The following is a 23,178-nucleotide window of genomic DNA, read 5'->3' as shown; positions in this document are numbered from 1 at the left end:
CTTCATTTTGAACAATACACTTTCTATTTTGTTGACCCAAGCCAGCTGCTCAGACACACAAGTCTGTTCACATTTCCAAAGTTCCAAATCCTTCGCAAGTCTTTCCCTCTCGGTTTCATAACAGCTCGTGTATCCTAGAGACGACTGCGGCTGTCGAGGGGAAGTCATGAGTTGGGTCATTGGACGCAATCCGAATAAAGTACACACAGCCTTGGTTTTATCAACCGAGCTGTCGTTTTGAAATGGAATGGAACTTCCCATTCAAACGCCCTCTCTCCATCATTCAGCTTTTTTTTTTTTAAATCAAGTTAAGGTGAGTTTACGTTAACGCGTTATTATGGCGTTAACTTTGATGACAGCCCTACTGAATTCATAGGGAAAATGCACGATAACCAGTAATGGGCCAATAAATACAAAAGTAAATACAGTATGAACCAGAACAGTCGTGTTGTATCTGACGGGACCGGAGGAGGAAACCGACGCTGAGCCACAACAGCAGCAGTGAAAGACTGAAACTGGGTTTGAGGAAAAAGAACAAATAAAAACTAAACCGAACAGGAAGTTACTTTTTGTTCCCATGGGCCACTCCCTTTTTAATTTAAGGGCAGCCACTGTTCTTCACTCATATTTCCAGTTTCCCCGACCCATTAATATCCCAGTGTGTGTCCAGGCTTGGTGCGGTGCCGTGAGTCCAGCTGCCGTGAAGCCAACAGGAGGGAATTATTCCTGCTCTCGCTGATCGTCCGGCTTTTTGCTCCGGGGTCACGAGGGAAATTCATTAGCATGCATGTTCTCTCTCTCTGCGGCATTTTGGTAGAGCGACAAAACCGTTATCCTGAGATGTTGCAGTGGGAATAATTAAAAAAAAAAAAAAGTCTTAGTTTGTTGGTCGCCATGGAGACTTGGGGGCTCGTGTTCGGTACCGGAGCGTCGCTAATGGCCGACGACTCGCTTTAACAAAAGCGAAGCAGGAGAAATTTCACTAAACTGTAGTTTGCAGACTGAAGAGAATTAAACAACCGTGTGCAATAAGAAAAATGACTCTGAACAAATGTTACCAGTTTTTCAATTACACAATTTATGTTCCTCCAAATGCTACGGAATTCCCCTGGTGCCGCTGACAGGAGCATAAAGTGAATTGATGGGTTCTCCGGGTTCTTGAAGCTGCCCCCTGTGGTCCGAGGAAAGATTTGCTTTTAATACCTTTCATCGCTCAGACTGTGAAATACTGCACCTGTACACGTTTAATAGAGCATCTATCATAAAAAGAAAATAAGTCTAAAGGATTGAAAAAGCTGACAGATGTTTCTGTGTGACCAAGACCTTGGAGAAGACATTTAAAATATAATGAGATCTGTTTAGATGTTTCATAGAAGAATTTTTAAAACGTTCTGCATATTATGTTTGTCTGGCACGCAGGAGGCCTGTGCATCTCACAGTCGGTGAAAATACCACGTGAACCCAAAGCCGGAGAGTTCGACAAGATCGTTCGCCGGCTGAGCGAGAACCCGAACGCCCGGGTCGTCATCATCTTCGCCAACGAGGACGACATCAGGTGAGCACAGCGGGATTATTACATGGTTTCCTCCGCAGTGTGGTAAAGTATGGAATTTGAATTTTTTTGCAATTTCCAGGTCTGGATAAGTCTGGACAAAAGAAAAGAGAGTATGGAAAAAATAAATGTGTGTTTCCAGACTGAAGTCTAAACAGACGAGAATCCAAACGATCCGTCTCAATCTCTCGAGTCTAGTCACTCATTTTACCCACAGTCGGTGATAAACGTCGCCATAGCGACACACCTAGAGACAGGTAATGTCAGAATTAAAAGTATCAATATTTTAATATCAATCCGGCCACATGCGTGTCACAATCAACTTTCTGTGAATGATGATTTTTTTCAATGATTTATTTACATAATAATATTAATTTATATAATAATATGATATAAAAAACGTATAATGTTCATTTATATACATCGCGATTTGTACGTCACATATTTTGATGTCAAATATGGGCTGGAAAAAGTCTGGAATTTTGAAATGGAAAATGTTCAGAAACCCTGGAAAAAATAATAACTGCTGCCAATTAACATCACTGTTAACGTCACGATTCTTATTTAATAACCTTTACATTTTGGTTTTTCGGGGGGGTTTTCATGATAAGTTGAAGTAAAATCTGTCTGAAGTGATAAATGTTGTTCAGGACCAGAGGCTTTGGAAGCTGATGTTGAAATGTCACAAACGTCACTCTAAGTGTGTGTGTGTGTGTGTGTGTGTGTGTGTGTGTGTGTGTGTGTGTGTGTGTGTGTGTGTGTGTGTGTGTGTGTGTGTGTGTGTGTGTGTGTGTGTGTGTGTGTGTGTGTGTGTGTGTGTGTGTGTGTGTGCGCGTGCGTGCAACTAAATGAAACTGCCCTTTTCTCATGAAATACAGTCTGAGACCCGCATGTTAATATTTATAAATTATAAAAGGCAAAATATGTTTATATGTTTATACGTTACAGACAAGTGAAGTAAGGGAAACAGTTGGATGAGACAGTAAAACGTTTTGTTCTTCAGGCTCAGTACTACAGCACATTCAATGTGAAATTAAATAATGGACAGTACATGTCTCATCTTTAATGTGTGGACAATGTTTGTCAGGCTGCTGCTGTGTTGTTGTTTCAGTTAGTTCACGTCCCAGAACGAATCACAAGAGGCTCAGAGTTGATTGAGAGTTGAGAGTCTCTGTCGAGAAGGAGGTGGAGTTGTGCGTCAGGATGAAGAGTGAAGAGGCGACGGAGTGAATGAGATAAATGACGAGACGATGAGAGAGAGAGAGAGAATATCAGGCTGTTTGGGAAAAAATCCACAGTTGGGTTCATTAGAAAATAGCAGGCGCACCGAGAGAAAAGATACCTGATGGACCGAGGAGCAAAGTCTAAAGGACCGAAGGCACAGGAAGGCAGGAATTTTGCATTAGGATGTAGGCGGACATGTTTCTTAGTCAACAATCAAGAGACAACTTCAATCAACCTCTTTCAAAGACAAGACCTCATCAGTGCAACATGGTGCTTCTGCCAGTGGAACCGCTGGTGGAGGCAGACTCACAGTTTCAGTCAAAAGTATCAGAGCTCATTTCATCATTGAGCAGCACAATGATCCAGAGGAACCGAAGGGTTTTCAAGGTGAAGAGGAGGAAATACAGTATCCTCGAGGGGCGGAGTCAGATCACGTGACCTCAGGCTGAGTTACACCAGATGAAGACTAAACACTTCAGACAGTTTGACTTCATGCGTATCTGTCCAATCACTTTTGATCCCCTGGATTTCTGATCACTGTGTTAAAGGCCTGTAGTTTTTTATTAACGTTAACCTCCTAAAATGAAAGCTGGGGTTTGTCTGTTCAGTGCAGAATCAATTACTGTATTTAAAAATGAATATTACGAATAACTAAGTACATTTACTCAAGTACTGTTCTCAAATACTGTTCTGAGGTAGTTGAACTGAAGGATTTACACTTTATACAACTTATATAATATTTTTACTGTTCTACAGTTAATGCATGAGCTGAAACAACCAATAAAATTTGGTGCATTTTCAAAATTAACTACAGCTGCAGCGTTAAAATGTTGTCTGCATGTTAACACAAAAGAATCCAATAATATCATATGTAACACCAGATCATTGATTTTAAAAAAACTTTGAAGTGTATTTTGCTGAAAAATCCTCTGTACATAAACTTAAATGAATTTTCAAGTCAGTTTTAAAATAGTTAACTGACACATGATAAAACAGCTGCTGGTGTTCGTTGCGGCGGTGTCACCGAGGTGACAGGTCTATTTTGAAAAACATATTTCACGAATATATTGAGCTGCATCACATTGAGGAGGATCCTCCTCCCCGTGTCCTTCCTCCCTGACGAACAGCTTCATCCTCCGGTCTGACGCCTCGCGTCTATTGAAATTCAAACCAGACTTTACGACATCACAGTTTACAGTGTCCCCGTTTCCTCGCGAGGATCCATTATCTCCCGTTATAGGACGGATCGTCTATGTTGAGAATGAATTAATTGGCTGTTGCCTGAATCCACACGCCGGGTGCTTTGCGACGTGGTCCCAGTGCTCGTCGACTGTAATGCGGCCCTGATGACTGGTAATAGTGTGGATCTCTTGTAATTACAGAGAGTCAGAGGGATTTCTGTTTGGAGGGAACCTGAGCGGTTGTTACAGGATCATAATAAGTGATAATGAACATCGACAACGATGTTTCAGCCCTGAAGGTTTTGGTCCTGTGCTGCGTTTTGCTCTGTGGCCTCGTGACCTTCAGTGAGACGATCGCACATAAAGGAAATAAAATGAAAACTGATTCAAACTAATTCAATTAAAACACTGTTGGGTTTACATTTAGATAAGGTGAACATTTGATATCTAATTAATACACAAGAAACAAATTTGATAAGTCCTTGTGACCTTTTTCTTCAACATGGAAATGTTCAGTTTAGTCAGACAAATAATGACAATGAATAATTAAAAGTTATTTCTACACCAACACTGGATCAAATGACACTAAATAAAAAGGAAGATAATCAAGAACATCATTGTTAAATCTCATATTGAGGTTTTACTGCAGCCGGATTAAATTGTAACTCTGGTGAAAGAACCTGACGTGAGTCTGGATCTGAACCTTCAGCCCGTAAGAGTTGAAGTGAAGTGAATTCCACCGTCGACACCTCGACTTTACTTCTCACTGTTACGTTTGCATCAGACTTTTCAGACTATCTGCGTAATGTCATTTTCTGACTGGTGGGAAAATCTATTTCTCTCTCATTTTTAACCCAAATGAAGCAGATATTTGCATCTTAAAGACTCGTTTCACTGAATTTCTCGAGAGCAGATTCACAGTCAAACATCAAAAACTCTGCTCCCTCTCCACATTTGACTAAAACACCTAGTTATTGTTCTACAAGGTTATAATGTCCTTTCTTTAAATGCAGCGACAAAGGTGTGAAACAGTATCTGCTGCCGATGCTGGTGAACAAACACAATACGATGCTTAATATTTATTGCTTCAGCGTCTTTGGGGGAATGTAACGGTCGGTAATGCGTCACATGGCAGGTGGCGGAGTTTAAACTTGATGTTGCTGAGCTCGAGTCTTTCTTGATGTTTCGCTGCTGCAGAAGCTTGTTGGCAGATTTTCCTTTTTCTTTTTTTACGACTATAAACCACAAACTTTCCTCCGTTGGCGGCGAGCCCGGACAACAGTGACAAGAGGGCGTCGTTCTGCCACAGCAGGAAGAATATGGAGGCTTTTCAATTCCACTTAGTTTCCTCAGTGGAACTTTGTTCGGACTCACAAGCTGCTCGACGATATTTAGCTGCTGTCAGACATTCGCCGAAGTCCTGACGTGTTCCGGAACTTTTCCGGAAGGGCTGTATGTGACAACGCAGAAGTCAAAGCAAACAAGAGTGGGCCAATGTGAGAAGGGGTCACGGCGAGCGAGTGGGCCAATGTTCCGGAAACGATCCTGCTGTCGTGAGCACGTCAGACTCGGACGAACCCACGAACTAAGTTAATCAGTGAAAAAACAGCTCCTGTGGAATGAAATAAACATCAGATAATTAAAGCCGCCTCTTCCCCTCTGTCCCACAGACGCCTCCTTCTGGCGGCGAAGAAGGCCAATCAGACGGGACATTTCATCTGGGTGGGGTCCGACAGCTGGGGCTCCAAGATCTCCCCCATCCTGAACCAGGAAGAGATGGCCGAGGGCGCCGTCACCATCCTGCCCAAACGACAGTCCATCAAAGGTATCCCCGACACAACTCAGAACTTCATAAGCTTTAGTTATAAACGATAATTTATCTTGATACTTTTCTGCTCATTGTTTTTGTGTTGTACGTATTGTTTTCCTCCATTTACAGCCACAGTTCTGTACCCTTTATACTGATTAAATCAATCATAATGTACCTTATTAAATATATATATATATATATATATTTCCTTACGTTATCATTGTCTATGGAAGGCTACAGATTTTTGACAATGTGGTCAGAGCGTGAATGAAGTTCCCAGTGAATAACGGAGAAAAAAATTCAGAATCCGGCTTAATGTAGAACTAAATAAAGTAGAGTCTAGTGTTTTTTTCTATGCTATTGAATAATTATATACACCTGTAAGGTTTTAAAACATTTAGCAAAACTGGATATTGTTTTTAAAATATTTTTTTTAAAAACTTATAAATCTACATGCATGTCAAAATACAATATCCACTAGAACCATCATCAACGGTTTTGCTTATGATTTTAAATAATCCTGAGAGATAAAGTCCCTAACAACACCCCTCTCCGCCTCTCTTTCAGGTTTCGATCGCTATTTCATCAGCCGCACATTAGAGAACAACAGGCGGAACATCTGGTTCGCGGAATTCTGGGAGAACAACTTCCAGTGCAAGCTGAGTCGACACGCGGTGAAGAAAGGGTCCGGCATCAAGAAGTGCACGAGTGAGTGAACAGATGTGACGGCACAATGGAGAGCGCTCGGTCACTGATCGGGAAGATTGATCGGGTCCGATGCGAATACAGTGTGTGTGTGTGTGTGTGTGTGTGTGTGTGTGTGTGTGTGTGTGTGTGTGTGTGTGTGTGTGTGTGTGTGTGTGTGTTCTTGATATGCAGAGGGAGATTGATCCGTCATCAGGGAGAAAACAATCACTCCTCTAATTTAGGGTTAAATGTAATGGGTGTAGATAAGTGAATGGGAATCTGTTATTCCATCCGGGAGAAATTAATGTTCCGAGTACTCGTCCGTTGGAGGCTTCAATTTGCGACGAGAGCAATCGGAGGCGCCGCCGCTAAAAAACATAATCAATAGTGAATCCAATCAGCACATTAGAAAACAAGCTTTCAGGTCATTAAAACCTCTCCAGGTCCAGAGCGACGCGGCGGACTTGACGGATTTACGGCCGCGACGCCGTCTGCTCTTTTCTGTTCAAGTGAAGACTTCACCTTCGCTTGTTGAGCCTCCGGGACTGTTGTGCAAATATTTGGCTCAAGTTCGAGTATTTCAACTCACGCGAGTGAAGTGAAATTCTGTTGGACGACACAACGACGAGGATTTCAACGACTATTCAATCTACGATAGCAATTAATATGTTTTAAATGTAGTCGAGGAACAAGTTGAGTAAGTGATGAACACTGGACTCTTTGTGAAGTAAACTTCATACGTTTGTGACGACGCTGGAAGACATTGATCAGTTTATCAAACTGCAGTAAAACTGAAACCTGACGTTAAGAGAGTTCAGCTAAACAGAAGAATGAGTCCACATAGTCTGAAGAGCTTTTTCCTATTTTTTTTTGTTCTTTTAGGAAAACAACTTTGTATATGAACAAGATTTATTCCTCTGCAGTGGCAGTAAAACCAACACATGGACGCACAGATAACTGTGCCACACTCAGAGCTTAACAAGCTACTTAGGGCTGACGGAGACTAGTGTTAATCACAATGAAACGCATGGTGGTGACTCTGAGCTGACACACACACACACACACACACACACACACACACACACACACACACACACACACACACACACACACACACACACACACACACACACACACACACACACACACACACACACACACACACACACACACACACACACACACACACACACACACACACACGGGAAGGCCTCTCGTAGTGGAGCTGTTACAGTAGTTGAGCTGTTCCACAGAGGAACCCTCCTAAAACAAATGTGTGACAGCAGACAGCAGCTGATCTGGTGGTCGGTCAGTGCCACACACAACCTAGTGACGAGGCCACGCCTCCCACAGCTATAGATCCACCCCTCCTTTGTTGTTGCACAAACTTTTTAATATGCATTATTTATATATATATATATACACACATTACTAAGTATTCTTTTGCACTGTTGCTACGTTTACTCCTGCCTACTCCAGAGTAGTGTGGACGGCTGCTCGCCCCAATTCTAGCTTGAAACCTCCAGGCTGCGATGCCGTATGGACGGGCAGAAACTGAGACCTTTGAAAATAATACCGTAGTCGCTCGCTGATTGGTTCTTATCAGTCCCGACGCCACGACCAGCGGTGAAGGCAAAGCGTCGCTAACAGTTCCTGTCAGTTCCTGACAGGTCCACCTCGTCGTCGCTCCAAGAGAAGAAATCCCCATCGTTATTCTCCGTTCAGAGGATTGTTTTTCCAACGGCAGAGGAGACGATCTAGCTCCTGTTCATACGTTGATGGATGGATATACTTTGAGAATATGAAACCACTGGACCAATGTGTCACCCAGAAGGGTGAGCACTGACGTTCCAGTGATTAAAATACATGTTGCTGGCTTTTTGTGGAAGTTTTAAGATCTGATGTTTTTTTGCAGCACATGAGCTGAGATTGGACCTTGTTGTGGTTGTCATGGAGACCATTGATCCACTGTGAGACGGTGTGGAGGCTCTGACAGTGATTTCTAGCACATAATAAACTCTTGAATTTCATTGTTTAGACAGTGGATCATGTCCAGTTTCCTTAATCTCTTATTGGACATAATGTCACCAGACGCCACCGGAGACATAATAAACTACAACCGACAACGCAAACCAATTAAGAAGAGACTTCTTAATTGTCAACCCCCCTGACAACAACGCGTCGCCCCGGTGAATCACACGCAGGTTTGAGGAGGAAACATGGTCCTGAATGATTCCTGCATCTATCCGTTGTCATGGCGCCTGCTCTCCAGGTAAATTGCCGCGGCCTCTTTGCTCGGCGGAGCGGCCTCCAGGGCCCGTCACTCTTCACAGGCAACGATGAGGCAAACGTTCCACTCGAGAGCCACGAGCATCCTCCAGCACCATCGCTCCTCTCGCAATCGTCTCCTGTGTTTGCTGCTCGTAATGATACTGATATAGACAGACCATGTATATTATATCAAGTAATAAGCTACACAGTGTTCACAGAGAAACACGTAGTACTAGGAAGAGTCCGACCGATACGAGCCGTTCACAGACATGTCGGTATCAGCGCTTATGTTTACCGATATGAAATCTGTTATTGTACTAAATAAACAATGCAGAAATAATTTATTTTGCATTTGTGTTTACATTTTATGTAAAATAAATGATGTTAATTTTCTAAATTCAAGTTTTATATATTTGGTCGTTTTTTTATTTAAAGTTATTTATGATAGTTTATGATTAAGCTAAAATATCAACCTTCATTACATTTCTTTGTCTTATAGGAGATATATATATATATATATATATATATATATATATATATATATATATATTTATATATATCTTTTGTACTCGGTCCTCAAAAATCCATATAGTCGGGCTTTAGTACTAGGTAGATTAAATCAATCTCTTGATTAATCTGTAAAGGTCTGTAATCAGCCACCAGAGGCAGCAGAGTGATTTTCCTGAAGTACACTAACACGACGAGATGGGCGTGTAATCATTCTGTTTGTGTGATATCAAAGCTTTTAATCGCACCGCGCGAGTCACTGGAAGCTGATTCATGTGTCATTACAACAGGGAGGTAACAGATCATCATCTTCCAGGACGGAGAACATTAAGAGTGGATCTGAGAAACGAGGCCGAGTGCAGATGTATAATTAATATCATGCATATTTCCCCCTATTCTTCTGCTGCTGTTGTTGTTGTTGTTGCCCCGGAGGCCGAGGTTCACTTTGTACTTTCAGAATGACGACATCATCACCCGGGACACACACACACGTCACTTTATGACTTTAATTCTTCATGTACACGTTATATTAAAATATAGGTTAGGAGCTTTGTGTGTCAAAGTCCGATTTACTCTGTTGGGTTCAGCTTGGACGGGTGACAAAGCAACGTTTACACGATGTTATAAATAACTTAGTGAAACATTGCGTGCAATAGGTGTTGCATTATCAGCATGCAATGCTTCTGCCCCTCCCTCCCTCATGCACTGGGGGGGTGCAGCTCCTCTTATGCCCTAGTTGTCAATAATCTGCTGCATTACAGAAATATAAAGTAACCTGCACACACTGTATCTCTGAAGGCAGGCTTGGATTAGTAATCAGCCTGGTGGGTCTCCGCTTCTCTGCAGCTTTAACCATCAATATGGTTTTGGTCAATGTCTGTGTTGTAAAGTGTAGATGACAGACTTCACCTGGAGTCAGTAGACTTTGTCCGTACATCCACACCAAACCTCTGTGCACATTATAAATTAGTTAAAAAAAACCAGAAACGATACTTAAAGACCCCTCCAGTCACGTTTTAAAGTAAACCATCCAGTCTCTCTCCCTCATTGAGGAATTCTGAGACTACGAATATTCATGATATGCAAATAACACAGGCCCCGCCCATCACAGCTGATTGCGCTAGGTTGACCGGTGGAAGAATGTGATCAACAAGATGACCAGAGACAACATTGGAAAGATTCAGACATAAATCTTTCACCAACTGCTAATGCTAACGCTAACTGTCTGCTGTCACACCTGCCGTCCTCTGCTGGATGCTAACTGCTAATGCTAACTGTCTGCTGACACACCTGTCGTCCTCTCATGATTCGCTGCCTCTGCTGCACTGGAAGTTTCTGGTTTCTTTGCCTCACATTTGCATATTCAACAGCGATTAGTTTTTCTGTATTTGTGACGAACCAAATCTACAAACAGGATTCGTTTGAATTTCAAATTGCAGAGAAGTGAAACACAGAAATCTCCTGCTGCAATTGAGGAATGTGAAAACACCAGATACAAGTCGCGAAAGTCAATGTCCGACACGTTAGAAGACAGAGACAGAAGAAAAACACTTTTTTGAGTGGAAGGACTTTAAACAGCAGGTTTTCGGGTCACGTCAGGTTCAGGCTGTAGATTAAGAAACACAATTGGGGCTTGACTCTCACGTTAACTCATCTGTCAGGGGGCAGGTAGTAAAAAAAAAAACCTCGGACAGAAGAAGGCATCACATCTGGGTTTGATTTCTGGTCCGGTCGTAGCCGCTGTAAAAAAAAGACGGATATTTATGAAGGTGGTCGGACACAAATCAAGCACCGGACCGACCGGGGATTTAATCAAACCTCACCCTGAGTGAGCTGAGGACTTCTGACAGGGAACTACGACACAGTCACTGAGCTACAGTAAGAAAGTTACATTAGCAAACAAATGACACGACAAACTTAACGTTTCACGGATTCATTCATATATTTAAATATACTTTAAAATGTTAACAGTTCATATCCACTTCCATTTTTCCTTCTGGGACCTTTTAGCACCGGTATCGAGGGGAAAAACCGAACGATACTCAACCGTACTTTTGACCACTATTTGTTTTCTGTTTTTTGTACTTCCTTACTCTATAAAGCAGAGTTTTACCTTGAAAGGCGCCGTGTAAACACGTTGTTATTATCATTATGAAATCAGTATTATGAAAAGGACATTTTGCACAGCAGAATACGTGGGAACACACAGGTTACAGGAACTAACTAATTCTCCAGTTTGACAAACTGTAAAAACAATCGAAAGATGTTTCACCGTCTCAGCAGAGAGCAGAGCTCACACACTCATGCTGGTTCAGAAAAGCACGACTGTGCTTCAAATTGTCTTTTGCTAAATCTTCCAAAAGCCTCATTTGGGATTTGGAATAGAATGTGTCCAGGAGAATCCGCCTGCTGTCATTTCCTCATTTCCAACCTTTTTTCCGTCTCCCTGAGCCGCTGGCAGAGACGAGATCTCCTGCAGATCTTGCGATGCTGCTCGTTGACGTCACTCCAGCGAACGTCCTGGCTCAGGCTGAGCGAGGCAGCTCGAGACTCTGATCTCTGCAGACATGAGTCATCACGGCGACCAGACGTGGGTACGCGGCTGCTCGATGGTCCGACGCCCGCTGGCTGCTCCCTGACAACATCGAGGACGACGCCACGTGCAACCGACCGCTGTCCGACAGCTCCACGGTTCTCTGGAGATGTATTGACCGGCAGTGGTTTAGAATAACTACTCATTTAAAAGCGATTTGCTTCCCTCAATTTTCTTACCTTTGACTTTTTTATTTTTTTACGACAGTGAATTCCTGTTTAAATCAATCAAAAGTCTGCGGCTGCTACAGTGAGTTTACTGCGTCTGAGCGACCGTGTGTTCGGAGGCAACGAGGACGAGCGTCGTCGGGCACTGTGCTCCATTTCTGTCCCGAGTCATAACGCACAATCTTAATTAGAGAAGAAAGAAGGGAGGGGTTTGAAATGGTTGTCAGAAAAAGTTAGTCAAGCTGCCAACCTAGAACCACGATAAGAAGATCGTTTTAACACCGATGTGTTTCTACAAAAAGGACTTTAATATTAGAAAAGATAAATTAGAAATCAACCTTTAAGATTCTACTTAAAACCTGACAAGAGTCTTGAAATGGAAACGTAAATACATCACATTGTTTTCCATTCATTCATATATAAGAGACTTTTTAATATAAGCAAAATTACGACTGTTAAGAATAGTCAGGGAAACAAAACTGTACCCGGGACACACCGCCAAGACAACAGGAAATAACTCTCCATACCAGCAGGGGGCGGTAGTTTGTATACGTCATTCGGAAAAGGGAAACTGGAAATCGTTTCTCTGTAATGTCGGCCTCTCTTGAAATATGAACTCAAGCAAAAGCATTCATGTGACGCGATGTAGCGAAGGTCAATTAGCCTTGAGATTCTCCCGACGTCCACGTTTGAAAGAGAACGGATATATAATCGCTTATTCTCCGATTGTGTTTACTTGCGTTAATCGTACAAGTAAATTCTGGCAGATCTGGGGGCCGAAAAATTCGCTTTGGCGTGAACGCAGCACGAAAGAGAGAGCGCTTCATGTGTAGACGCAGGTGAGCGTCCTACAGCTTGTGCTTGTCACTAAAGGGTTATTTTCAAAAGTCCTGTGGGATTTGCGTTGACGGCGGAGTGGACTGAACCATCTCCACCCCTGGAGAAAAAATGAACAAATCACCTTCTGACTTCACCTCATTAAAGGGGAAATTAATTATGTGTAATCCAGACTGAACGAAGCTTCCAGTGAGCTCCGTCACCTCAGCACCTGCGTTCGACAGGCAGCCTATAATTTACAGCCTCACAAAGAAATGAAATCACAGTGGGCAGAATTATGAGATGAATTCTTTGCACCTCCGTACCTCGGAAAAGGGAGGCCAGAATGAAACTACTTTTCCTCCAGTCAAAGGAAGTTATTGAGAGCGAGAACATTCAGCCATCGGGATCACGGCGTTCTTTCACAATGTCAAGGTTGATGAAAAACTCTTTCAGTAGCGAGGTTTCGTCTTCATTCACGTCTATGATTGTTTTGCTCTGCTGACAAACCTTCCTGCAGCGTCCAGTCACGGTGCTTTCTCCGTCACTCAGCCAGCTCGTTAAATGTACAGTGTGAGAGTGTTGGGAGTCCTGCTGCCCTCTGGTTTTAATTAGAAATGTTCCAATGACACTGAGTACAAATCCAACACCAGGTTATTTAAAATAATACTTAGGGATGCACAGAAATTAAATTTACTGGGCGAAAACAATACCGAACAAAATGTTTGCTAGATACTGAATTATACTTAAGTTTTTCCTTTATTTTGACAATTTCTTTTCACCATTGCATAAATGAAATAGTCTCAATGTGCCTGGCGGCTTTTTGATCACATCATTAAAACCATTGTTCAGTAAAAATGATTAGGTCCTTTCACTTATCCGAAAAGACCAATATCATATACAGAAACTGCTTTCTTTTTGCTATTTGCGGCCGAACAATTTCGTGACCGAACCTTCGGTGCATCCCTAATAACAACAACTTATATAATTAGTAATCTAACAGCTGTTTGCTACCAAGTTCTAATTGACTACACCAGCTCCACTTTGTTCTGGCTGCACACATTTGAACAACGACTGCCGATATCGCAGCTCTTTAAAACATTCAGAGTCTTGTCACTGATGTTGAATTGCTCCTTAAGAAGTGAGCGACTACTGCGGAGCAGATAACAACAACACAGAAACTATTCATCTGTTTCAAGTGAACACTTGTTCAAATGAAGTCTCTGCGTTGAGATAAGAGCTTCCTGCCACACGGGCGTGTTCCCCTTCATCCACTGCTTCATGGTGTGTTTTATTATCTGATCACAGAGGAAGGTCCCAAGCATATTTAAATTACATTTTTATGTGCAATTATTCCCTAATGTCAAAGCAATAACAAATCATCAGTTATTAGTGAACAGGCTGCAGAAGCCCAAACAAACTGATTACTGCTACTTCTTTTCAACATTTTGTTATTGACATGAGGAGAATTATTAATCAAGGGATTCTTAATGGTACAAACAAGGTGATTAAATGCAAATTACTCCATTTCAAAATATTTTCCCATCAAGTTGAGAGCAAATTTATTGGATTATTCTAAAACAGCATCCACCTTCAAGGCGCGATGAAAAATCAACGCTCTACTGGAGTTGATGCAAATGAACCTGTGTCACATGATGTCAGGATTTTTGGTTTGACTTGAATAAAACATTATTACAAAGAATTTTAGTAATCATCAGTAGCATTAGGATTAGCATTCCTACTCTAATGGATCAGAGACACATAATTACATAACCCCCAAAACCACTTATCATCAATAAGTTAAACAATTTCCTTTAGCTGCGTCTATAAATATTACAACCACTTCCCTTCTCTGTTTGCTCTTTTCCAGATTTCTGCCCCGTCACTGAGCAGCATGACCTGGTCACAAATTGCCACCAGTGGCCATCTTGACCTCATGCACTTCCTGTCTTCTGCCCACACAAATATTTAATGTGTGGCTCACTCACCTCCGGTCAAAAACCTGGAACTTGTCTGGAGGAACCTAACAACTAAACGCATGCCTCCAATCTCTTGTTTAACTGAAAATAAAACTACTTGGTGTCACAGGCACCGCACTTTCCGACCTCACAGCTAGAAAAACCTTTGGTCTCCACTTGTAGCTTTGGGTCACTCAAATTTCCACTTTCCAGTGGTGTCCCCCAGGGCTCAGTTCTTGCACCACTACCGTTCATTATTGTCAGTAAGCGATTTTGGAGAAATTTGGTTTCTCTCTTTCTTGTTGTTGGGAGTTTACTGCTCTGGCCGGGCCGCAGACCAGCGACCTCAGGTTTAGGAGACGGACGCGCTACCACGAGGCCGAAACCGTGCAGTTAAGGAGTCTTTCAGTAAATATTCACAGATTTTTACAAAACGTGTATTGCTTTAGAATCGAATACTGCACCTTTAATTCGTCAACAATGGCCTGATGACACAGCCCATTTGCTACCGTTCAATCCGACAGACTGTTTTAAATTATATCCATGCTCGGACTATCTGCAGTTGCCTCAAACTCAAACCAGGATACTTTCTTCATTGCCTCATTTGGTCTTATATCATATTTCCTTGTTTGCATTGCTGTGTAATTCACTTGCACTTAGTGCCTCTTTAAAAAGACCTTTCTGTCTCATTCAAGGCAGACAACTACTTTCAGATTGTAAGAATCTTCTTCTTGCATTCATAGAGCGAGAGGGACGTGCGCAGCAGACCAGAAGAGGAGAATGGCAGTGTTATGAATAAAAGATGGTTAAAGCAGTGCGGATGTGGTTTGCTCTTATCGTTTCATCTTCAGATTTTAGAATTAGATCATAGAAAATATACTCCAATGTTGGGTTTTGGGGGCACAGAGTATAATAATTAAAGCTTCCCATCACTAAGTAAGCAAAGACTCATCTTCATCCAACGCTGATGCAAGGACATTTCTATAATTGTCAACAGGTCTGAACTGGAGCTGCAGTTTTTCCTGTTAATTTAAAGAAACACAGTCGAGCAGACCTGCTGCCTCCAGCACAACGTCTGATGCTTGTAAACTATATTTCACCTCAACCCGCTGTTCCAATCTTCCAGTTGTATTTTCACTTCTTGCTGTTTGTGTTTCTTCAAGCCGCTGCAGTGTCTTTCTGCTCGGTTCAGGCCACCGGCTGATAAAAAGGTTTGAATCGCTAATTGAACCCTCGCGAGGCGATTAGCACATTTTCTCATAGCGTCAGCTCTCAAGCCCGGCCGTGATTAATATTCACCTGTCATAACTCATTACGTTGATACCGCAGAATGATTGGGGCCTGTCTTGTTGCGTCTTCCGCCCGTCCTCCACCACTCCATCACTCTCTGTGCTCGTGATTAATAGACGTGAGGTGGAACGAGGATAAGAACTATAGGAGCTCATGAATAATATTTCCACTCTGCATTTGTATTGACGGTCCTTTGCTTAGTTTATTCTTTTCTTTAAAGGCAAATAAAAAGGGCCTTTAAGGAGACTGAACAATCTTGTGTCTAATCTGTGATCAATGCATCGTAATGAGTCGGGCTGCACATGAGGGCATTTTGGATTTTTATGTTAGGAGATTCTGTGATTGATGTCTACAAGAAATAGCATATAATTAGTAGTTAACATGTTCCATTCAATGCCAATCTCTGAATAAAATTTTATATTGTGGGGGGGGAAATGAACAATTGAGTAATCATGGTTCTTGACAGGTTATATTTTGCTCGCTTTAACACAAAGCAACCATCTTTTATTATGTACATTTTTATTTTGAAATGTTATTGTCTCATAAGATATTCTAGTCGTGATTGCCAGAGAAACGCAGCATGGGAACATGTTGTCATTTGTTGTCATTTTTGTGTTTTTGTTCTTTTAGATCACGAGCGGATCGGGAAGGACTCCTCGTACGAGCAGGAAGGGAAGGTGCAGTTCGTGATCGACGCCGTGTACTCCATGGCCCACGCTCTGCACAACATGCACAAAGATCTGTGTCCTGGAAAAGTCGGCCTCTGCGCCAAGATGGAATCCATAAATGGGACACTGCTGCTCAAGTACATCCGCAATGTCAACTTCACAGGTGTGTACTTCCAATTCTCCCTGGCTGCTTGTTTATATGGCCTGACAAGAAGTCAACGTAACTTCTACCAAAGCAATCTCGGAAAACTAAATCTTTCTGCAGCATTTTTGTGTTTGTACTTCCTTTTTGGGGCAGGATTCACTAGCGTGCCCATGCGGAGGCTTCGTCAGTCTACACTGGTCTCCAATTATCAGGCTGCTGACTGTAAATGACTCCCTGCGAGTAGAGGAGGCTGAGATGTGTAGGAGGGTTGACGGCCAGCAGGAAACTGAGCTCTGTGAGATTTTCCCGCCTTATCTCGTCAGTACTGGATTCGCCCACGCGAGAGATCTTCAGCTCAAAGTTCGCCAAGTGAGAGGAGACAAGACTTTCTCTTTCTCAGCAAAACAAAAAACAGGCATCAGAGGTTTTTTAGTGTCTCTGGGAAATATTGTATTCAGTTATTTCTACAAGTTAAATACATTTACTTTACTCCCTCATGTAAAGTACATATTCTGACCAGTACAAATACTGTTGTCTTTGTTTCTTTCTTGATAACTTCATTGACGTAGACACCAAAAGTGCGGAAACCTTTGACGTTTATTTTTCCGACAACTGCTTTTGGAAGGAATAATAAATGACGTGAAGTGTTGATAGTGACAAAATATTCAGAATGTGCAAAGTTAGGTTTTGATTCACAGTCTAAATAAATACATGATTCTACAGGAACAGCACTATTAAATACTGTAGCAATAAATAGGATGCACTGGGAAACTTAATTATAGGCTTACGCACACAATAAAAGATGCACACACAAGGAGTCTGTAGAGGCAGCGCGTGCACAAATTTAATCCGCTGTCTGCAGAAGACATTACAGAAGTGTACATGCCACACTGGGGCCGGACTCGGGTCAGCGTCAGTAGTTATGACAACTTGAGATAATTGTACGTCAGAGGAGCGGAGGGTCGGAGAGTTCACGCAATCAAGCGTAATGCGACAAGAGCACTTTGACAGAGTCTCGGACCTGCTCCCTCCTCACAGATGATTATACAGTATTAGATAGATTTAATCATACGACGGACACAAGAGTGGGATCTTTGGGTGAGAGTCACACCGCGGCGAGTACACGCTGGGGATAATGGACAGTAAATGAGTTGCAGAGGAATCCAGACGTCAGTTGCCGACATCAGTTTGCTGGAAGTGTTCGCCGGTCGGAAGCACGAGATTGTTTGGCACACCAACAATTGCAACTATAATACTTCTGTGGCTGACGGTTTAAATCTCAACTAGGCCTCGACTCCACGTGAAAACCACCATCGGCGAAATAGGAAAAGAAGAGGCTTGATTCACATGAAAAGGTTTTTCATTTGCTCAAATTCAAAAAGGAATTTACCAAACATCCACCAGAGATGTGGTTGATTGTGATTTGTTTGATGTTGCTCTGCTGTTAAGGCTGTCAGATCAGGAGAGCTCGGTGTGTCATGTTGGAAGACAATGACAAACTACATATGTTGTGGCCTAGTTGGGTGGTCCGTCACTAGATCGTCCACTCCACCTGAAGTCAGTATCTGACCACCCTACGTTTCAAGTGGTTTGAACATGGATGACCACTAACCCCCATGATCTTTAAAAGAAATGGGACACTGCCATATCGCGGGAACACTCAAAATGGGAGGGTTAGGGCCAAGTGAGGGGAAATGGGACAGACCCTTGCTATTCCATGAAGGTAAATGGTTGTCCAGCCGTCGTAGTGCAACAGAAGGGTCGGCCGCATCACAGATGGATTTTTATTGGTAACTGTACTGAAGAAAATAGGCATTTACCAGAGACAACTTTGGAAAAACAGTGATGTAAGTAAAGTATGGATTAGAGCCGGACCCATATATCAGTTGGTCAATAATATCGGCCAATATGAACCTCTCACAGACATATCTGCATCAGCGCTCGATATGAAATCTTTGATTGTACAGAACAACTATTTATGATAAAGTTTATGGTTCAAACTAAATTATCAAGCCTCAATTACATTTCTTTGTCATAAACATCTTAGGAATCATTGACAGATTTAAAAAATATAAAAATATAAAAATATATATATACATATATATATATAAACTCATATCGGTTGGGCTCTAGTTTGGATATTTGTTTTGTTTTTAATGTAGTCACCATAACCTTTACAGTTGGAGATAATGAAGGTTACTGTTGGTGCCTGATGGATATTAAAGGGAAAGGACAGTTTTTCCCTGTAGCTCCTCTCTTCACAGTTAAAACCTTGTTCACCTGTTCCTGACTGTCTCATTACCATGTGAACAGGTCCGTGCTCATCTGTGTAAAGTAAAGAAAGAATAAATAGTCTGGAGTCGATTTACAGCTTGTTTTGTTTTTACAAGACGGATCAAATCAACCAGGAATGACGGATGGATTTAATCTGGAATACTTTGTGTGTTATGTGATTTATCTTGGTCTTGTTTTTTTCCTTTATTCATGGTTCAGCCTTGTTTTCCTGGAAGGGTCGTCAGCAGTGAAGCCATGTGGGGTAACAAACAGGGATGGCTGAGAAAAATCAATGCTCCACATTAACCGGAATAGTCCTGCTTTTTAAGAGCCGTGGGGAACCACAGGGACAGAGAATTTAAAAGGTTTGTAGGAAAAAAAAAAAAAGAAAACGTCAGGAAACTCTACATGATCCCAGTGTTTTCTGGGAATCGTCCACGTTCGTCCGTGCTGACTGAAGGAAAGAGGAAACCTGAGCACTTCAGATATTGTAGATGAAGCTGCCACTTATCGATGCGTCGCAGTATTAACGTTACAATCTCAGCAATGCTGAGGGAAACTGCAGGAAAACCACCTGCAGTGCAATTTTTATTTCCTCCGGACATTTTGTTTAACTGAGCAGCAATCTGAGACATAAAGCTGAGAGGAAAGCAGTGTTAAACTGGCTGTAATTACATACATACAATTACATATATATATATATATACATATATATATATATAGTTATGACACTGTTACAGAAGTATCGTCCGGCGACTGACGAGGCGTTTCAGGAGCGTCAGTGTTTTTTTCCCTTTAACACGAACTTTGGGATTTTTACCTTTGCAGAACTTTTACATTCACAAAAATCTATAACACACTAGGGAAAAGTCAAAAACTGGAAAGCAGAATATCTCTCCTTTTAATATTTCAATGAGGCCTGATCACTCATTTAATTTGGCTGAAACCTGAGGAAGCTCGAGGTCGCAGCATTCGACGGAGAGAATAAATCAAATATTACAAACTGTGATTAATCAGTGGGCTTTGCTGTGGATTCCTTGTTAGCCTCTTTTCTGCATATAACAATAAACAAGTATTGTTCAGACCAATACAAACTATCAAAGGATCTCAAATTACATACAGTATAAAGTAAAAATATTAAGCGTGAGGATTCGTTACAGTTTGAAACTGTTCCTCAGTTCAGGGTCGTGACAGAAGAGAAGGAACTCTGAGGAGATAATCAACCCCAGCACTGATCCTCAACTCTCAACTGTCTGACTAATGACCACGTACGTGTTCGGCCTCCATTTTAAATTACAGTGTGAGTCCCGGTATTATAAAATGAGTGCTTTGCATTCATGTAGAAAGCATGATAATTATGTTTTCTTCAACATTGTATTGTTCAACTGAAACCTCCTCCACAGCAGCAGAGTCTCGTTTTGATCAGTTTTTATTCAACGTCTGTAAAATGCACTGGTTTTTCTCTAATGGCTTTTTAACGGAGTGGAGAACGATTATTAAACGATTCGTTAAACTGCAACGGTGACGTCCTGAAAAATTAAGGGTTTGTTTAAAAATGCTATCAGTTCATAAGGACAGCTTTTAAATGTGTGTCGGCCTTCCATAAACGAGCCATAAAAAATCAAGAGGGACGTGGAAAAGGTTTGGAATTTCAATGAGCAGGAGAGTAATTATAGTTACTACAGGGAAGATTTAAGTAACAAGGAACAAAGCCATTGCAAAAAATAGTGAGAATTAAACGATAACTTCTTTTTGTTGCACGATATATTGTACCCGAAATTGCGGTAAACAAAGTTATCGTCTTTTTAAGACTATTTTTTGAGCTTGGTCGTTGCATGTGCAAGTCCTACATGTTTTGTGTCGCTGCTGAGAGAAATGTTATCCAACATTTTATAAAAAATACCATATTTTCTGACATTTCATAGACCAAACCAGTGATTTATTAATCATAAGAGGAGAAGAGACGAGAGGACATTTATTCTTATGTCACACACGCATGTAGATACAACGGCTGTTATTGAGGTCAATAGAAATTATCGAGTTCATATTCATGTATCGTACATTAAGTCAGAACGTAGTTATGTTGACAGGCATCGTTACATTAAAAAGTAATTTCCGGTGTATATGTGAAGAGCTGCAGCCGACAGAGATGTTTTTTTTACTGAATGATTTTTAAATCCTGCAGCGTTTTCTTATTATGAAAAAATTAACCGTTATCAAACAAGCTGTTTTTTTTATATTTGCTGACTGCGCATGAAAACAGAAACGCCTTCCTGCAAGTTAAGAGGTGAAACTAATCGATTAGAGGGCAATGGGATTAGTAGGGAAATACACCGCACTCGATTCCCTGTATTGCTGAGACGGGCAAGAAAAATCTTCATAATTACACGACTGCCTGTTGTTGTTGTTGTTGTTGTTGTTGTTGTTGTGGGAGACGTGGCCTCTGGAAAAGGCAGTAGGATTTTCTCCAGTGGAGAGTAGAGTCATTATTACAGATATACCAAAATGAAATTTGTTGGCTGAATCAGAAGCTGGAAATAATGAAACACTTGGCCGAAGTCCGAAATAATACAGAATACCGAACACTTTTAAGGTTTTTTTATATCTATTTTTTTGCCAATTTTTCACCATAGCAGGAATTAAAAAAGCCAGAATAATTTTCAAAGAAAAAATAAATCACAAAAGTATAATTCGTAAATATTTATACAACACTGACCTTTCTTTTTTTTCTTTTTTTACATTCCAGCAGAAATTATACCCACAAAACAAAACATAACTCAAAAAAATAAATAAATTAGAACAAAATAAAATACTTTTACTTGCGCCTTTGTTCCACGCTGTCAATAAAAACGTCTTTTCACTTATTCAAAAGTGACAATTTCGGTGCATCCACAGTGATTAGTTGTGAAACACATGCAACTCTCTCCTGAAGTGCAAGAGCTGAGTTGCGTGTTATGGTCGTGATGTTTAACCGTACAGCGTCTTATTCTTTTCACGAACTGTAGCAGCAGAATCATCTATTGTACGTTACATCCAAATATTGACTGTACGCAGTTGCTGAGTATTAGGGGATTGCACTGAAGGAGAAGAAAGCCGATTTGATACAAAGGTAGGAATGCTATAAATGGTCTTTTCCTCACAGACGCTCTGTGGGATGAGAATCTGAGAGTCCTCGCTCCCTCGTACCAAGAGCTGGAGAGAGTTTTGTAGTTCAGTCTCAGAAACGAGCAGAGAGGGAAGAGAGAGACCTCCGAGCGGTAATAGAAATCAGTGCTGTCGTTCGTTAGCACTCGGGAGCAGGGACCTCGTGGATAACAGGCAAAGGGGCAATAAGCACAATGAAGGGGTGTGAAATGATGTGGGAACATGAGCAGACAGCAGCTCTGGCCCTTCTCACAGGAGTTGGCTGTCAACATCGATTCCGCTCCCATCGCTAACGCTGCACCAGCGTCGGCTCCACGTTCCCCCTGCAGCCTCATTTCATTGTCAGGTCACACGGAGACAATCAGAGCTCCAGATTTTAAACAGAAGTTACAATCTGCCATCGACTATGACGACATGTTTTCATCCCCTCTCTGTCTGCAGGCATCGCAGGCACGCCGGTGGTGTTCAACGTGAACGGAGACGCTCCTGGTCGCTATGAGATCTACCAATACCAGATGATCAATAACACCACGGAGTACAAGATCATCGGCCATTGGACGGATCAGCTCCACTTAAACGTATGACATTTTCATATATATATATATATATATATATATATATATATATATATATATATATATATATATATTAGTTAAATTATGTCGGGTGACAAAACACTTTTTGCCCTGGTCAATATCTACAATAAACCATCAAAGAAAATGATTCACCATCAAATTGGACATTAAGCATTTAATAAGAGCTGCAACATTTAATCGATTAGTAATTGATTACTAAATTAATCAACAACTATTTTGATAATCAATTAATAGGTTTGAGTATTTTCAAAATTCTCTGATTTCAGCTTCTTCAATGTGAATATGTTCTGGTTTC

At 41.5% G+C, this 23,178-nt stretch overlaps 2 protein-coding genes across 2 annotated transcripts in view; one reads left to right on the top strand and one right to left on the bottom strand.

Annotated features, from left to right (window-relative positions):
- Positions 1–23,178, bottom strand: part of hmga1a (high mobility group AT-hook 1a) — a 212,612-nt gene that overhangs the window by 136,310 nt on the left and 53,124 nt on the right. The window lies entirely within an intron of this gene.
- LOC118317002 (metabotropic glutamate receptor 4-like) overlaps positions 1–23,178 on the top strand; it is a 55,034-nt gene that overhangs the window by 17,826 nt on the left and 14,030 nt on the right. Inside the window, exons 2-6 of the mRNA XM_035645398.2 lie at positions 1,420–1,555; positions 5,628–5,782; positions 6,335–6,475; positions 16,687–16,887; positions 22,729–22,865. Of these exons, the coding sequence (XP_035501291.1) occupies positions 1,420–1,555; positions 5,628–5,782; positions 6,335–6,475; positions 16,687–16,887; positions 22,729–22,865 (770 nt within the window). The remainder of the gene's footprint in view (positions 1–1,419; positions 1,556–5,627; positions 5,783–6,334; positions 6,476–16,686; positions 16,888–22,728; positions 22,866–23,178) is intronic.

The sequence above is a fragment of the Scophthalmus maximus genome, chromosome 3 (genome assembly GCF_022379125.1).
Source record: "Scophthalmus maximus strain ysfricsl-2021 chromosome 3, ASM2237912v1, whole genome shotgun sequence".
Taxonomy (NCBI): Eukaryota; Metazoa; Chordata; class Actinopteri; order Pleuronectiformes; family Scophthalmidae; genus Scophthalmus; species Scophthalmus maximus.
Note: the sequence above shows the minus strand (reverse complement) of the source record. Positions and strands in the feature narration are given on the sequence as shown.